This window comes from Paramormyrops kingsleyae, chromosome 4, assembly GCF_048594095.1.
Source record: "Paramormyrops kingsleyae isolate MSU_618 chromosome 4, PKINGS_0.4, whole genome shotgun sequence".
NCBI lineage: Eukaryota > Metazoa > Chordata > Actinopteri > Osteoglossiformes > Mormyridae > Paramormyrops > Paramormyrops kingsleyae.
Window position 1 is genome coordinate 1,080,231 of NC_132800.1, and position 19,056 is coordinate 1,099,286.

Consider the following 19,056-nt stretch of genomic DNA (forward strand, 5'->3'; position numbering starts at 1 on the left):
TAAATAAAAATGACTGTGTGGCATATTAGCATGGCTCTATATGAGGGCCATGTGTCTGCGTGCCCAAAATGACTCCAAATCAGCCATAAAATTAGGACAGTAATCATGAGCTCCATTGTGCTGTGCAATAGCACTTTTCTTCCTTCATTTTTTTCAAAACAAAACATTGCACAGTGATGATGAAAGCATGCTCAGACCTGGAACGTTAAGCGCAATGTGGGCACAGGCGAGTTGGGGAGTGTGGAGGGGGGAACAATCATGCTCAGGCATGATATACTGTAAGGCAACCGGGCCAAATGTGAGTACACCCTAACACTGACCATTTGTCAGGCTGAGCTCTACCTGGGAGGGTCCTGGAGCAGCTACTGGAAGAGGTGGTGCAACTCTACTCACCTCATCCACCTGACAGACAACCTCAGTGCCTCAATACCTACACTGGAAGAGCAGCGTGCAAGGGAACAGCAGGCCATGAGATACAGACACCATCACGAACGGCTACAGAGCCAAAGACTCCACTCGCTCACAGAGAGCGTCGCTTGTGATGAAACCCAGGGCTTCATGACGAAGCATTTGTGTTATTTGTGATTATAGCATTATGTGATGTTTCCTCTGTTTATGTTAAAGTTCAGTGGTCAGTTTAACAGATAAACCACACACAGTTCCTTAATAACTATATTTTATTCTTCAAAACAAATATAAAAATGATTATGAAAAAATATATATTCTGTGAGCTTGCTGGAAAACAGTTTGTCCAGCATGAGCCAGCCTCATCCAGAGGGCTACTCTCCTGCTGTCAGTCATCCATTGCCATGTCTGAGCCCGCCTCGTCCAGAGGGCTGCTCTACTGCTGTCCGTCATCCATTGCCATGTCTGAGCCAGCCTCATCCAGAGGGCTGCTCTCCTGCTGTCTGTCATCTTTTTCCAGCATGAGCCAGCCTCGTCCAGAGGGCTGCTCTCCTGCTGTCCGTCGTCTATTTCCAGGTCTGAGCCTGCCTCGTCCAGAGGGCTGCTCTCCTGCTGTCCGTCGTCTATTTCCAGGTCTGAGCCTGCCTCGTCCAGAGGGCTGCTCTCCTGCTGTCCGTCGTCTATTTCCAGGTCAGAGCCAGCATCGTCCAGAGGGCTGCTGTCCGTCGTCTATTTCCAGGTCTGAGCCAGCATCGTCCAGAGGGCTGCTCTCCTGCTGTCCGTCGTCTATTTCCAGGTCTGAGCCTGCCTCGTCCAGAGGGCTGCTCTCCTGCTGTCCGTCATCTATTTCCAGGTCTGAGCCAGCATCGTCCAGAGGGCTGCTCTCCTGCTGTCCGTCGTCTATTTCCAGGTCTGAGCCTGCCTCGTCCAGAGGGCTGCTCTCCTGCTGTCCGTCGTCTATTTCCAGGTCTGAGCCAGCATCGTCCAGAGGGCTGCTCTCCTGCTGTCCGTCGTCTATTTCCAGGTGTGAGCCAGTCTCGTATAGAGGGCTGCTCTCCTGCTGTCCGTCGTCTATTTCCAGGTCTGAGCCAGCCTTGTCAAGTGGGCTGCTCTCCTGCTGTACATTACCATCTTGTTTGCCAGCAGGGCAATCACTGGCCATCTCATGGCCGCCTTCAGTCATGGTAGCCGTGTCTGTATCTCTTGGCGTAGTCCTCCTCAGCGTCTTCCAGAACCTGAGAAGAGTGCCTTTCTTTTTTGGGCCCTGAACATTTTTTTGTTTTGGGCCCTGCACCTTTGTGCAACTTAAACCCATACTGAAATTAACCAAACGATATAGCTTAGATTCTCTTTCACCAGTGCTTCCTTTGAGAGAGTGTCTAAGAATGAAATGTGAAGGTGCAATTGCTTCTTATATAGAAAAATCTTCCTTCGATGACATCACTGACCAGTTCCGGAATTCTGTTCTGTTTTGACATCACAGAGGGCCCTCCATATAAGGCATCTGTCATTTCATTGTTTATACCAGTACAGGGTATGCTGATTGATTTAAAAAATAATATTAAATCATTATTTAAAAAACAATACCTGTGTGTTTAGAAAAATAATACCTGTGTGTGTGTTTGTGCGTGTGTGTGTTTTCCCTTATCCTACCAATACTATCCACATTATTACTGAAAAGCTTGTTTGACATCCTTTAATGCTGGTAGTTTTGAGTAACTTCAATTAAACATGAATTGTGTTAATATGATGAAACTAATATGGGGTCATTTTGACCCCAATATAACATAATTGAAATTATCACACGGTCGTTTAAACTTCAACACTTTTAAATATGTATTGACTTGAAAGTAGGGTGTCCTGGAGGCTTAGCTGGTGGCCCTGTTGTCTGTCTTTGAATCTCATCACTGCTTGGCAGGGGTGCCGTAATGGTGGGGGAAAGTTACGATGATTCCAAGGGCCCCTGAATGACAGGCGGCCTAAAAAATTGGGAGAATAGCTGGATTGGTCTAGACTGGGGGTCCCAATATAATATGCCTTCATGGGGCCCACAATCTCTAGCAATGCCCCTGCTGCTCGGTGTATGTATGAATGTTTTCCTGCAGACATTGTTTAGGCTAATTGGTGCTTCTACAATTTCCCATAGTGTATGAGTGTGTGTGTATATGACCTGTGATGGACTAGCATCCTGCCCAGGATGTACCCCAGCCTTGTGCCCTGTGCTGCTTGGCACGGGCCCCAGGTGACTCTGCCCAGGACAAACAGACTGATGGTTGGGTGATTTTTCGGGTTTGGACGGCACAGAGGCTCAGGACACATAAGTTACATCACACCTTTGGGGGCTGGGAGTCAAAGATCACTTTTGCTCTGTTTGTGAGGTTTGCATATTCTCCTAGTGTTATATGAATTTTCTCTGGATCCTCTGTTTTACTCCCAAGATTGAAAGAAGTGGACTTTTTTAAGAGGTAAATTAGTGTCTCTAAATTGGCTTGTGTGTGTGGGCGTGTGTGCGCCCGGTAATGATCTTCGCGGTAATGATGCCGGTCCATGTTTTTGCTGCTCCAAGCTCCCTCGCAGACAGAACATCATCTTACCGTAGGAACAGCAGTATCTCAAGTTGTTGACGGAGCACATGTGGAAATCTGTGGCTGCTGCATCTGTGTCTTCAAATTGAGTCCTTGATCCTGTGTGATACTTTAAATTAGGACCCTAGAAAACATTAATTGAACAAATAGTTCCATTTATTACAATAGCTTAAGTGGAAATTTGTGTTTTTAAAAGCACTAATCAAACCAGAAATAGCAAACAATGGTGTGACATTATGAGAAATAAATTGACATACTCATAAAAAATTGGAATGATTAAAAAAAAAACACCAGATAGAGTGACAAAAATCCTCTCATTCAAGGCAGTAGGATGAGGGATTTACACACACACACACACATACACACATGTTGTACTGCCATTGTAATGAGATAATTTATTTATTTACTTTATTTTTTACATATTTTGCATATTCACTTGCCAGTGCTTTTAATGTTGATCAGTGTGTGTGTGTCGGTGTCTGTTTGGCTTTGCACAGATCACATTTGGTGATGAAAATGTCCCCAAAGTTTGGTAAAACTCTAAACTTACTTTTGGTTAAGGTTAGAGCTGGGTTGGGGTTATGTGTCCCGTCAATAGGATTAGACTCTTTTTTCACCCATAGAAATGAATGGAAGGTCCCCATTTAGATAGGTACACCAATATGTGTGTGTGTGCGTCTGCGTGTTTGTGTGTGTGAGCAGGTATACCTTACCTTATCGGGACACAATGTCCCCACAACATGATGATTGCCTGTTTTTTTCCCTTATGGGGACCAATTTCCTGGTCCCCATCAGGAAAAACTAAATTTAATAAAAATCTGTGACTCCAATGAGAAATTTTTTTTTTCCAAAAACTGTAGTAATTTGCTTGGTTACTTATTTAGCATTTTATTTACGGCATTTTTTTTTGAGGAAGCAAAAACTTCCAAATGGTGAACAATGTGGGAAGCTGTGGGCAGCTAAAACTGTCTGCAGGGGTTCATATATCACAGGAATCATCGGCACGATTCTGGAGCTGTGACATTTTAAAATGAGACCGTTATAGTCCCCCTTTTCTTAAAAAGCATTACGGAAAATCAGATCAGTGAGATTTTAAACAAGAACCCAGTGTCAAAGCTGCGGGAAATCAAAAGCCAGGCCTATGGCCACCGCTGATTGTGAATAGGACTTGGCTTCAGTAGACTTTCAAATATTTCTGCGTTTTTGAAGTTTTTCAAAATTAGTGAAATAGGCTAAATTGGCTCACTGGATGGCTTCATACCTCCACTCTGCATGTTTGCAGTTTGCACACTCATTTGTGAGGGAGCCTAATTAGGAGAGTCTTCGGTTTAAGACAGGTCATAAACGGCTGCTTGTCTTGTACCCTCAGATTCATAATGGATGTGAAAACGTGCATTGATTTCTTGGAGGAAAGACGAGAGGAGAAACTGAGGGAGATGGTGGATTTTATATTGCATGAATTAGAAGATTTAGAAAATTCAGCTTCTGAGCTGGAAATGGAAATCAAGGGGTTTTTGAGTAAGTGTACAGAAGAGATTGTTGCCATGAGTGAGAAAGAGAAGAAAGACAAGGCAGAGGGAGGAAGTGTGAAAGAAAACGAGAACATGAATGGAAGGATGAGGAGCATGGAGCCTAGGCAAAGGAGAGAGGAGAAGAAGAGGTGTGAAATAGGAGAACAGACAGAGATGGAGAGTGAGGAGGTCCACTCAAAAAAGAGGAAGGGATCAATGGAATTCCCATTGATAGTGACTAGAGGAGGAAAAAATGATGAGGAAGGGGATCAGCATATTGAAGGATGTCGTATTTCTTTATGTGTCACACTAACAAGGACATTTTTATTTCTGCTTTTCAGAGCTCTCCACCCTGGAAGCCATATAAACATGGTGCCTGTGGTTTGTGACCCACCTCCTCAAAGCGACGGCCTCTCTCCTGAGCCCTTAAATGATTTTTGTTTTTTACTTGTATTTAAATATATACATAATAAAACTTGCACCTCTGTGTTCTATGCTTCCTTGCTCACAGCCTTAACATGCTCTAAATAACCCTAAACTATATTTCAATGTTTAATTGGATTCAGCATGAACAGCCTCTACCATCCAGGCGCAAACAAATATGTAAAACATAGTATAGTGTGAACTTCTCCAACTTTCTTGATAAGAAACATGGTTCTTGTGGGAGTAACGCAAGTTTTGCTGGGAGTGGTTGACCTAGTGAATAAATATAATGCAACAGCAAATAAATCGATGTGTAATTTACCTACAAAACATTCACTTATGTGCAATCAAACCAAATTAGTCGTATTAATGAAAACAGGCACAGCACTGTAATGTTAATACTACAACACAGAATAAATGGCTTAACGTAACAGAACAATATTAAGATAGCAAAATGTATACAATAATATATGATGAATAATAAGCAAGCGATTTACTGTATGCTTTTACTTACCCGAGAATACACCAAGATACTTTGCCCACACTTTCCCCTCTACAGTTCATACCACAATGTTTATTATATTTTAGAGTAAAAATAAACAAAATATTAACACAAGCCAGATGCCATCCAAATTTCATCAAATTTTATCAACAAAGTTTAAAAAAACATAACAAAAAAGTTAAGTACCCAGACAGAGTGGTGGAAATGAAATGAATCTGCACGTGGTGAAAGGTCATGTGACTGTATCGCAATAATTATAATATCAGATTAAACAGACAATTATACAATTATTATTAATCTGAATAACTTTTAGTTTTGGTGATTTCACCATGATATGTTGCTATTTAGTACGGTTAAATGGAGTTTTAAACCCCTCTAGGGTACGAAATGACCCCAAACAGTGTTTTAGGGTACTGCTTACTACAAAGTGTGATTTCTGGTAAGAGACATTGCTGCAGAATTTTTCAAATATTTACTCCTCTGGGGTACATTTGCAGCTAATAATTTAATTTAATTTGACCCCAGTCTGTGTGTTTTTTGCGTGTTTTGGTAGTTTTTGGATTAAATGTTGTATTATTCATTTTTAAAAAGTGTTTCTGGCAATGATTTGACTTGTATTTCGCCATATATGTGGAATCAATTTTACTGTTATTGTCAGTCTGTGCTTTTGTCACACAGAAGCTGGAGAAGAGCCAGCAAAGTACTATTTAGTTTGTTCATTAATTCTGGAATAACAAAGGCTTTTCGCAAATACTCCTGGACCTTACTTGCGTCTTTACTTCCCTTATTCATTATCTTGTTAGCTATTTGCTAAGATCAGTTGCTTTTGGGAAATCCAACCTTGGTCATTTTGCGACGATCTGATTGGTTGAAATGCATGGAGACTAGAGAACAGTTATCTGTGTTGATATGCATAGATTAGTAGTTTTGAATTGATGCATTCCCAATAACTCAGAACTTGAAAATTTCCAACCTCCTACTTGGAAAATGTATTATAGAATGATTGAATGGAATAGATTTATGCAAATTTATGCAAGTTAATGCAAATTCCACTAGTGTTTGATGCTCATGGACATACTAGCAGAAATTAGCTCTTAGTAAATCATGATGTACACTGTGTGAACAACCTTCTGCAGTGGAAAATTGAAGCGAGCTGGAATCATGCTGCAACTGTAGTCTCTTTGTGGAGTGGGCCGGGTACAGTCTGCTTCTTGTACGCCAGTGGAAAAGCGCTGTGAATCAATGGATCTCTAGAGAGGAGAGTGAGCAGAGCACTGCATCATGAGTCAAAGATCTGTTCACACCACTGCCTTGTTCTGTTCACATGCAGCTTTTGTTGTAGCTGCCAAATATCTGCACTAGCCCACATTGAAGGATTTGGTAACAGGTGTGGCTTCCCAAGTTATTCTTACCTTGCACCCAATCCCTCACTGTACACTAAGTGGGTATATAAAAATAAACAGATATGAGTCTGAAACTCTTGCAGAAAATAGCTGTTAAAGCATTCATCGGTGTGTGTTTGTATAGTAATGTAAAACCTGTTATTTTGACATTGTGCGGACCACTTTATCAGTCCCCACAAGGGGAAACTAAGTTTTATAAAAATCCATGACTGCAATCAAAAAACTTTTCCTGTAGAAATGACATGAAAGTCCACACAAAGATATGAATACAAATGTGTGACTGTGTTCAAGCTATTTGCTGAAGGTAGTTGTAGATTTTGGGATGGATGGAACTTCTTCAGGAATCCTGTCTCCCTTTCTGCTTATGCTCTACAATTTGGACAGCTAGCGCAACACCTGTTCTTGCAATCTACAGAAGTTCTTCAACTCCTCCATTGTAGGACGCATCAGCAATGGATATAAGTCTGTAGGACACTGGTGGAGAACTTTGTGCTGTGGTGCAGGGAGAACAAGCAGGACATCAGCAAGACAAAGGAGTTGGTGATGGACCTCTGGTGTAAAAATGTGTGTAGTGAACTGCCACGGATGTTTTACCAATCCATTGAGGCCGGTGTACTTTTACACTGTGGACTGCCAGGAAGCATTATTAGTTGAGGCGACACCAAATGCCTGACCACACTCACCAGGAAAGCCCAGCTCCCTTACAGGACTGACCCTGGACCCCTTGGAGACAATTCTGAACATCCTCCCCATGGGGTGCCCTCTTGGAGCACCTTTTTCCAATGGCTCACAATGGTGCTAAGAAGGACTACTGAGGATCCTTCCACTTTGCACACTTCAGACACTACAACGCCCCCTTCAGATGTGTCCCTAGCATTGCATCTTTAAAGCAGTTGCCACCAACTGCAGCACCCAAAGGCCCAGCCATTCAGAGTTCACATCAAATGACACAGTACAATGAAACGATTGCGTCTGACAGGTAAGTGTATGCCTCAGAAAATTAAAAGGCTGAAAGAAGTATTTTTAGAGGGATTATAAAATGGTGCCTTCCTTTGGCAGTATGTTTAAATAATCTGTCCCTTTTCAATAACTGAAGGTCATGCAAAATCCACTGAGAACCCCACAGCCCTGTTTGAGCACCTGCCCTTCAGACCGTGTGTACACCTCAGTAGCATACTGTAGAGCCCTGTCCTTTTGTGCTCTTCCTTCCCATGCTCAGATGACCTCCTGCCAGAGCAGAGCCCATCACAACCACGACAATTCACTCAGGTGTCCTACTCTGTGTCTGAACTCCAAGAAGCATGGGGACACTGGAGACGGAATGGAAGTCCATCTCACACACTGTAGGCTATTTACAGACACCGGTTCTCCTACCTGCTTGCTGAACCAAGCCAAAGCTAATGTTATCATCTTTTAATCAGCAGGAGTTTTCACCACAAGGGGCGCTAAAAGAACATAGAATGCTTGTATGGTGCATTTGCTAGTGATTAACACTGTGAGCCATTCACTGTTAGTAGAAGTCATAAAATTACGATTTTGCCATCATTTCTGTAATGCAATTCCCAGTAGGCACTTCTCCATAATCTGGACCCAGGATTCATTTTAAAAATGGAATTTAGAAAGCAGCACTTCACTTTGATGTAAATATAGCACTACGTGAATGCTGATTTAATAAACAAGGATGTTGATCAGAAGAGGAACAGAAGGGATAAATAAACTCATCTAGTACTTCAGTATCCCTGTCACTCACGTGCAGTCCATTCAGCCAGGGATAATTCTCCTCTTCTATGTTCATTGTTGTCATAAGATCTCTTTCATTCTATCATCTGTATGACCGTACAGGTCTTCCGTACATGTTTGTGTGCTTTGTTGAATTTCTATTTTTATACATAGTATTCTGTGAAGTGTTTCTCCTTTAATATTATGTACTTCATGTTTGGCATTGGACCACAAACAATTCTGGTATGTTGGTACATACTGGCAGTAAAGTAAGTTCTGATTCTGATTTTCCTCAGATGGAATATACACTGCTGGTTGAGGGATTACCCCAGGAACAGTCAGAATACACATAATGCTTCCTGCGATTAGAGGTTATCCCATGTAGAGGTAGAATACACATAATGCTTCCTGGGATTAGAGATTATCCCAGGTAGAGTTAGAATACACATAATGCTTCCTGGGATTAGAGGTTATCCCATGTAGAGGTATAATACACATAATGCTTCCTGGGATTAGAGGTTATCCCATGTAGAGGTAGAATACACATAATGCTTCCTGGGATTAGAGGTTATCCCATGTAGAGGTATAATACACATAATGCTTCCTGGGATTAGAGATTATTCCATGTAGAGGTATAATACACATCATGCTTCCTGGGATTAGAGATTATCCCATGTAGAGGTATAATACACATAATGCTTCCTGGGATTAGAGGTTATCCCATGTAGAGGTAGAATACACATAATGCTTCCTGGGATTAGAGGTTATCCCATGTAGAGGTATAATACACATAATGCTTCCTGGGATTAGAGGTTATCCCATGTAGAGGTAGAATACACATAATGCTTCCTGGGATTAGAGGTTATCCCATGTAGAGGTATAATACACATAATGCTTCCTGGGATTAGAGATTATCCCAGGTAGAGTTAGAATACACATAATGCTTCCTGGGATTAGAGGTTATCCCATGTAGAGGTATAATACACATAATGCTTCCTGGGATTAGAGGTTATCCCATGTAGAGGTAGAATACACATAATGCTTCCTGGGATTAGAGGTTATCCCATGTAGAGGTATAATACACATAATGCTTCCTGGGATTAGAGGTTATCCCATGTAGAGGTAGAATACACATAATGCTTCCTGGGATTAGAGGTTATCCCATGTAGAGGTATAATACACATAATGCTTCCTGGGATTAGAGGTTATCCCATGTAGAGGTAGAATACACATAATGCTTCCTGGGATTAGAGGTTATCCCATGTAGAGGTATAATACACATAATGCTTCCTGGGATTAGAGATTATTCCATGTAGAGGTATAATACACATAATGCTTCCTGGGATTAGAGATTATCCCATGTAGAGGTATAATACACATAATGCTTCCTGGGATTAGAGGTTATCCCATGTAGAGGTAGAATACACATAATGCTTCCTGGGATTAGAGATTATCCCATGTAGAGGTATAATACACATAATGCTTCCTGGGATTAGAGGTTATCCCATGTAGAGGTAGAATACACATAATGCTTCCTGGGATTAGAGGTTATCCCATGTAGAGGTAGAATACACATAATGCTTCCTGGGATTAGAGGTTATCCCATGTAGAGGTATAATACACATAATGCTTCCTGGGATTAGAGATTATCCCAGGTAGAGTTAGAATACACATAATGCTTCCTGGGATTAGAGGTTATCCCATGTAGAGGTATAATACACAGAATGCTTCCTGGGATTAGAGGTTATCCCATGTAGAGGTAGAATACACATAATGCTTCCTGGGATTAGAGATTATTCCATGTAGAGGTATAATACACATAATGCTTCCTGGGATTAGAGATTATTCCATGTAGAGGTATAATACACATAATGCTTCCTGGGATTAGAGGTTATCCCATGTAGAGGTATAATACACATAATGCTTCCTGGGATTAGAGGTTATCCCATGTAGAGGTAGAATACACATAATGCTTCCTGGGATTAGAGGTTATCCCATGTAGAGGTAGAATACACATAATGCTTCCTGGGATTAGAGATTATCCCAGGTAGAGTTAGAATACACATAATGCTTCCTGGGATTAGAGGTTATCCCATGTAGAGGTATAATACACATAATGCTTCCTGGGATTAGAGGTTATCCCATGTAGAGGTAGAATACACATAATGCTTCCTGGGATTAGAGGTTATCCCATGTAGAGGTATAATACACATAATGCTTCCTGGGATTAGAGATTATCCCAGGTAGAGTTAGAATACACATAATGCTTCCTGGGATTAGAGGTTATCCCATGTAGAGGTATAATACACATAATGCTTCCTGGGATTAGAGGTTATCCCATGTAGAGGTAGAATACACATAATGCTTCCTGGGATTAGAGGTTATCCCATGTAGAGGTATAATACACATAATGCTTCCTGGGATTAGAGGTTATCCCATGTAGAGGTAGAATACACATAATGCTTCCTGGGATTAGAGGTTATCCCATGTAGAGGTATAATACACATAATGCTTCCTGGGATTAGAGATTATTCCATGTAGAGGTATAATACACATAATGCTTCCTGGGATTAGAGATTATCCCATGTAGAGGTATAATACACATAATGCTTCCTGGGATTAGAGGTTATCCCATGTAGAGGTAGAATACACATAATGCTTCCTGGGATTAGAGGTTATCCCATGCAGAGGTATAATACACATAATGCTTCCTGGGATTAGAGATTATCCCAGGTAGAGTTAGAATACACATAATGCTTCCTGGGATTAGAGGTTATCCCATGTAGAGGTATAATACACATAATGCTTCCTGGGATTAGAGGTTATCCCATGTAGAGGTAGAATACACATAATGCTTCCTGGGATTAGAGGTTATCCCATGTAGAGGTATAATACACATAATGCTTCCTGGGATTAGAGATTATTCCAAGTAGAGGTATAATACACATAATGCTTCCTGGGATTAGAGATTATTCCATGTAGAGGTATAATACACATAATGCTTCCTGGGATTAGAGGTTATCCCATGTAGAGGTAGAATACACATAATGCTTCCTGAGATTAGAGGTTATCCCATGTAGAGGTAGAATACACATAATGCTTCCTGGGATTAGAGATTATCCCAGGTAGAGTTAGAATACACATAATGCTTCCTGGGATTAGAGGTTATCCCATGTAGAGCTATAATACACATAATGCTTCCTGGGATTAGAGGTTATCCCATGTAGAGGTAGAATACACATAATGCTTCCTGGGATTAGAGGTTATCCCATGTAGAGGTATAATACACATAATGCTTCCTGGGATTAGAGATTATTCCATGTTGAGGTATAATACACATAATGCTTCCTGGGATTAGAGATTATCCCATGTACAGGTATAATACACATAATGCTTCCTGGGATTAGAGGTTATCCCATGTAGAGGTAGAATACACATAATGCTTCCTGGGATTAGAGATTATCCCATGTAGAGGTATAATACACATAATGCTTCCTGGGATTAGAGATTATCCTATGTAGAGGTAGAATACATATAATGCTTACTGGGATTAGAGATTATCCCATGTAGAGGTAGAATACACATTAGATTAGATTAGATTAGATTAGAGATTATCCCATGAACAGGCAGAATATACATCACAGTACCTAGGTTTACAGATTATGAAAAGGCAGATATAGTGCTGATATATGGGAATCACCGCCAGTAGTGGGTAAAATTAGGACACGCAACAAGTGTACAGAAACAAGTCCTGATTTTCAGAAGCAAAGCGGGGCTCGTGAAGATGCATGACAGTCTGTCTCCTCCCTGTCTTTAATCACTTGAACACCCCTCCCCCACAAACCTGTTTGATGTATGGCTCATTAGAACATGTGACCAGGAGCAGATGGCCAAAGGGTGTCATAATGGGGGAAACGTGACCAAACAAACTGTTCCATATGGATTGTGTGACACGGAGCCAACACTAACATTTCAGCAAAGGCACCTGCTGACCTGTAACTGTTGACCTGTGAGGTTAGTTGACAATCGTTTCATTCAAAGTGGAAATACATCTCTGCCAGGGTGATCAGGAGTATGGGAAGCCAGGGGACAGAAAGCAACCTGCCTGGGGGGGTAAAGTGGGATGCAGGTAGCATGGGCAGACACACAGAAATCTCACAGCGGCAAACATACAGCTTTCCTGCCCCATTGGAGCATGATGGATTTATTCATTAAAGTTATGCTGTCCGGATCAGTGACAGGAAATTAACAGAGGACAGCCCAGTGATACAGGCTTCTGAACACATAAACTAAATAAACAGTAGTAGAGTGAACCAAGACAGCGTATGTGACATGTTTGTATTCACATCTTTGTGGGGACTCTCCATTCAACAGCAGGATTATGAACCAAGGCGGTGTCTTGGACTGTGACAGCACAGTAACAACTCAATGGCACAGAATTCTGAACAGAGAAACTTTATAAAAAGTTGGATATTCAACTAAGAGAATGAATCACTGTCTGAGACACTAACATCACAATGACATCACAGGCTTCAGATCACACATTAAATAAACATGGATATTCAAGAGAATGAATCACTGTCGGTGACAGCGGCAGCACAGTAACATTAGAGGCCTCTGAACACAAGAACCAAATACAGCCTGGAACCTGCACAGTGGGGTGATTTGGGTTTCACTCCAGAAGGCAGATGCGTGCAGGGATGCTAATTCAAATGTTAGCCTGCTTGTCCTCAGCTCAGTGTCGTGCAGCAGGGCTCTGTGAAGGGACCTTATTCTCCAGAGTGGTTTTAAAGGGGACCGTGCTTCAGAAACTGTTCCCACCTGTCATTAAGGGACTGCAATCCTTACAGTCTCAAGCCAGATGCCTGGCAGTTTGTTGGAATTTTTATATTATTTTAATATCAGTTTGTACCTGGGAAATAATTTGTAAGAAATTTAAAACCAAATAATCAGAATGTCAAACATATAAAGAAAAGTAGCTAACAAGCTGTTGCTGCTGTTAAACACTCTAGAGATAGACTGATAGATACAGGCTGGGAGATACACTTAGACCGACAGACACAGATTGAGAGATGCACTTGATTGATGGATTCTGGCTGGGAGATACACTTAGACCGACAGACACAGGTTGAGAGATGCACTTGATTGATGGATTCTGGCTGGGAGATACACTTAGACTGACAGACACAGGTTGAGAGATGCACTTGATTGATGGACTCTGGCTGGGAGATACACTTAGACTGACAGAAAACAGGCTGAGAGATGCACTTGATTGATGGATTCTGGCTGGGAGATACACTTAGAGTGACAGACACAGGTTGAGAGATGCACTTGATTGATGGATTCTGGCTGGGAGATACACTTAGACTGACAGAAAACAGGTTGAGAGATGCACTTGATTGATGGATTCTGGCTGGGAGATACACTTAGACTGACAGACACAGGTTGAGAGATGCACTTAAATTAACAGTGACACAGAGATATTGAGGGGATCCACTCTTCAAACAGGATCTCTGTGCTCCAGTTGGGATCTATGGCCTCCAAGCACTCCGCTCTTAATGCAGCTCAGCCCGGCTGGGCTGGGCCCGGCGAGGGTGGCGGGGGCCACTCGCACTCGGCCTTCTGTATGAGGGAGATCTGAGTGATGTGGGGCCTCTGACAGCCGTTCTCTGTGTCCTGCTGTCCTGCCCGCCGGCCGCGTGACGGTAAGAGACCTGTTACAGCTAGTATGCATGGAGTGGGTCCTTGCTGAACCACAGGCAGGCCAGGCCTCATTCCACATCAGTGTTGTGTGCAGACCTCCCTGTGAGCAAAAACAAATGGCTAATTTAACATGCGCTCTGACAGGCTCCTGAGGGACAGTGGGCCCAGGGTTTGCTTGTCCTCCTCACAAGCTGGAACAGCCGGGAGCCCGATCTGGATGGGCCCACTGCCAGGCCTACAAGAGCCGGCACACTCAGCCACAGGTGTGCGCCGTGGCACTAGCTACCTAACGGACCCAAACCTTCATCTATCAGCACCAAACTGAGGGCATCGGTGACCCAAAACACATCAGAACCATATATTCTGGGGAAGTCGGTATGCGAGGAAAGCTACTGGACCAGTGAACACTCATCATCTCATCAGAGATCGATCAACCATGCTCATCATGTGACACTATCATCAGTACATGTGGCCAAAAAATCCCAGGTGCCATTGTGGGTGTGGGCACTGCCCACTGGTGTTCAGTGAGTGTGGGCTCGACATACCGCATGTTTGAGAGTCTGCCTAAATGAATTAATTTCCTCCTTTTTCAACAAAATCAACTCAATTAATTTGCTTAAGGAGCAAAACAGTTTTGAAAGGGTCCGATAATTTTATCTGGATAATGAAAGCCAGAGAACAGCCAGGCAGGAACTCTGGTTGTCTACGATACATCTGTCCACATGGACGTAGATCCTAGCCAGATCACAGACTCCCTCTACAGCACTCAGCCAGGGGACTGCTCTTCCAGGGAATGCTGAGAACGCGAGACCCAAGAGGCGTGTTTTGGACAGAACAGGAGCAGTCAGTCACTGGGTATAATCAGTGAGATTGATGTGCACACCCACCAGGGATATGCACACAGCGCTGTGTGTTCCTGTGGAGGGCTGTCATTTCGGGCTCTGCTATTGTGAGTTCCTGTGTGGAAGAAGAGAAGCCTTCCAAAGCAACAGAGCACGGCTCTGTGAGTCACTGAAGGCAGTGTTACCCAAGCACACTGCAGCTCAGTGGCTCCACACGTGTCTCCAGCCCAGAGCATGCTGGGACAGCATGCAGACGGCTCATGCATAGAATCAGCCCTCAATTTCTGGCACAGGGGTTCCATTACCATCACGCCTTAGGGTGTTCTGGGAGAGTGAAACACAGGGTCGACAGGGTCAAACAATGCATCGCCAGTGCTGGACCCAACACCATATTCAGTGTTGCTGGCGTGCCACAGGTTTCTGCTGGACCAGCAGTCTCCGCATGAGCAGCTCTCCATCCCAGCAGCATGGCGGGAAAACTAGCTGTGAGTGGCACCTTCACTCTGTACACAAACAAAGGCACAGACACTCACAGTCTATGGCTCACAGCAGATTTTTGGAGCCCTCTGGCATCCATTCCTGGGAAAGACAACATTCCATTTGCTGGGCTGCTTGGCCCGTCAGTGTTTTGATGAGCTCTCAGAGACTCGGCACTGAGGCTCGAAGTCCTGGTGCCTTTGTCTGAAGTTGCAATAGCGGCACCTTCACCAGCATTCACCAATGCTTCCCCGCACTTCCCCATGCATCCTGCTTTGGGACAGGTGGGGGGAGTCAGGGCGTGAGCGGTGTTTAGCGCTGCTCTTAGTCCATCATCCAACGAAGTCAAGCTTCTTTCATTCACTTGGCAAAGGTGTTTTACTGTCTTGCACTTTCTATAAATGTTAAGCTGACAGACTGGAAGATTGAAACTAGACCCCTTTAGCACCATCCTCCCATTTTTATTTATTATTTTTCAGATTAAAAATGTATTTATTTGTTCTGACAGAAGTTTTATAAAGTTTCAGCTGGCTATTATGTATATGAATTTCCTGATCTAAATGACTGGTTTGAAAAACCTTCAGGGTAGATCTTAAAAGTCTCCTATTCTAATCCCTGCTAATCAGTATTGTTTGTATCCAAGCCATGCAACAACAGATAGCAAAACTAAGATCTTTCCTCTTCTATAGCAACACAATAACTTATGTACGTCCCTCCTCAGTGTTCGTCCTACCAGCTGGGATTCCACCAATCAGGCCTCAAGTTGAGTGAGACATCATGGAGATCAGTTCTCAACTGAGGGCAACTCTGGTGGTGAAAAGGTAGGACCACATAGTACTCCCTGGGGGGCATCTGGGGTCAAACGGTCAGGAGAAACACGCACAACGGATTCTGCCTGCAGCTGTCAACTTCAGCCTGAGCAGTGCCTATGGGTGTCAACTGGACCAGAGATGGATTAGGTCTGTCCAGAGATGCAGGGGCTCCGTAGCTCAGGCAAAATTGGTTTAGATCTGTCATTGACCTGCTGACAGAGGTGCATACTGGGAAGGCCACATATGAATCCATTCTGAGGGTGTGCTTGTCTTTTATACTTCCTGTTAGTGGTCAGACAGCAGATGAAATTGCAGAATGTGGTCTGCAGTCTGTTGAACAGTTCAGGTTAATATTGATCCAGAGCATGGATCCCAATGGAAGCTGACTCCCAGCACAGCAGAGGCATTAAATATAAGGAAAGAGATGAATATTGCTGAATGACAGTTATGAAGAAAAGTGGGCCTAGTGGAGTATAACATATACCTAGCCAGCTCTCACCAAGGCATAATGACTCGGTTCATTCACATTGAAAGGTATGACATGAAGCACTTCAGCGATTTCTACAGACACCGGGAAAACATTAAAAGAATTCACAGACATCTGAAAGCACCAAATATACCTATAGCCACTGGTATTAATGTCAGTTTTTCTGATATATGGGTTAAAGGGAGGGTTTTAAAAAGTGGCGTAATGCAGAGTAGACTTTGGTACAATCCAGAGGGATGGTCTCCTTTGTACTGAAACCAAAACAGCCATTTAAAACGAATGTCTACTTAGGAGACATTACTCTGTAAAGAACAAGTTGAGGGAGGCGTAAAGACAATTTCTCCACAGGTATTAATAAAGTATCAGTTATTCTAATTATTTAAAATGACTTTACCTTAAGAAGCTTACTAACAGAACAGTGTTCTTTATTTTTTAAATCATTTTCCCACTTTTTGCTGCTGTTCTCTTTCAAGACGAAGGGAATAATGATAAACTGAGGTAAGCCTTCAGTAGCATTTACAGTAGTGTGGTGTCCAGCTAGCAGCATTTACCTGGTCACACTGTAATGGTGTCACGTCGAGGGCAAGGACAGAGGCGAAGACAGGGATGGAGGAAAACCAAAAGGGGCTTTATTAAAGAAAACTACACTACAGGAAGGGCGAAGGAAACAGACCACAAGGGGTCCAAACAGGGTAGGGAGGATCAGGCAAGAACACTAGACACAGGACACACTGGGGAGCACATGCAGGCAGCAACATCAATGACTGGACTGAGGATCGCAGGACTGAAGGACACTTTTTACAGGGCATGTGAGGGAGCAGATGGGACAGCGGGGAAGACAGCAGGCTATACGTACACTAAGATGGGAGACACAGTGGAAGAGGGCAGGGCAAGACACCAGATGGGCACTGCTGCGGGACAAGGGCGCAGAGACCGAACACCATTAGGGGACGAGACAGACCAGGATAGGCAGGGGCAACACCAGCACAGGGCACTCTGGGGGCAAGACGGGACACCACTAGGAGAACTTATATATTGTCTTATTGTTATTGTCTTATTGTTTTTAAGTTTAACACAAATATTTTCTCTTACCATTTAAATATAAACAACCATATTTAGAATAATGGCCACAGCATCTACAGTTTAAACAACTAATTATAAATATATTTCAATTGTGCCGCAAAATTTGCATGTACTATATCAGTGTCACGATCCGCTCCGTCCGATCCCGATGTGTGCCACGCCCCCTCATTACCTTGTGTTCATTCCTGTTTGTGATCATCTGTGTCCTGTTTCATTTGATTAGTCCTGTGTATATTAGACCGCGTCTCCCCATGTATGCCAGATTCGGCATTGTATTGTCCGTGGATGTCTCTGCGTGCTTGTCATTTGCCAATTAAACCCCGTTACCTGACTTCCTGGCTGCTGTCGCCTGCTTCCCGGCTCGCCTCCGTTGCCGAACGTGACAATCAGAACATAAAAATAAATATAGAATTAAGTATGCTAACAAAACATAATCTGAAGAAATAGCAAGAAACATACGAAGAGATGCTGCTCACCTCTGCGCCATCTCTCTGTCAGAAAGTTTTTGTTCAACCTGCAATTATTTTGTTAGAACTATTGAAACCACCGAGATTTTTAATTGGTCGAAAAGTATGAAGATATGTATTGTCATTATTTTCAACGAATGAAAACAAAGAATTTATTGTCAGGGAGGGACGAATTTGTAGCTGGTCCAATCAGGAGTAGTATCTTTAGTTTGTGCATACTGTAGCTGGGCGTGATTGGATATCTAGCCGCCTTTCAAGCCCCCGAATCATGTATCTACTTGTCAATAGGAAACCACGCAGCTCTGTCTATAATGTCTGTCTGTAATTTTTTTTATGACATTATGTTTTTGCTAGGCAGCATTACGGTAATGCGTAATACCGCTGTATTGGGGGTGTACCACCGCTGTATTTCCATAGCTTGTTGACGCAATTAGCATTTTAGCGACGTTGGTAGGGCGACGTCAACTCTCAGCGAATTTCATAGGCAACATCTACAATTCAGGAACTAGTAGGTCTTCAGATAGCTGTTCACGCTTTTGAGAAAGAAGACTATAGTTCTTGTTATTCAAATTCTGTATCCTGGTATTTTTAATTTCGAAGATATGTAATATACAAGTTTTTTGATAGACTAAATTTT

The 19,056-nt window shown here is 42.8% G+C and overlaps 1 protein-coding gene across 2 annotated transcripts; it reads right to left on the reverse strand.

Annotated features, from left to right (window-relative positions):
• Positions 1-659: 659 nt before the first annotated feature.
• On the reverse strand, positions 660-1,811 carry LOC140588639 (uncharacterized). 2 transcript variants are annotated; one of them, XM_072710422.1, is made up of 3 exons: positions 1,145-1,811; positions 982-1,095; positions 660-811 (listed from the first exon to the last, which is right to left on the reverse strand). In XM_072710422.1, the coding sequence occupies exons 1-3, from the start codon at positions 1,718-1,720 to the stop codon at positions 794-796; spliced, it is 708 nt and encodes a 235-aa protein (XP_072566523.1). In that variant the 5' UTR covers positions 1,721-1,811; the 3' UTR covers positions 660-793. The 2 variants fall into 2 exon arrangements, with proteins under 2 accessions (XP_072566523.1, XP_072566522.1); XM_072710421.1 differs by having other exon boundaries at positions 660-1,095.
• Between the last annotated feature and the right edge of the window lie 17,245 nt (positions 1,812-19,056).

Excerpts from the sequence above, each read along its gene's own strand:
- LOC140588639 (XM_072710421.1), bottom strand. The coding sequence starts at position 1,720 with ATGGGTTTAAGTTGCACAAAGGTGCAGGGCCCAAAACAAAAAAATGTT. Across the intron at positions 1,096-1,144 it reads TGGACGATGCTGGCTCAGAC|CTGGAAATAGACGACGGACA; the intron begins CTGGAAATAGAC and ends GCTGGCTCTGAC.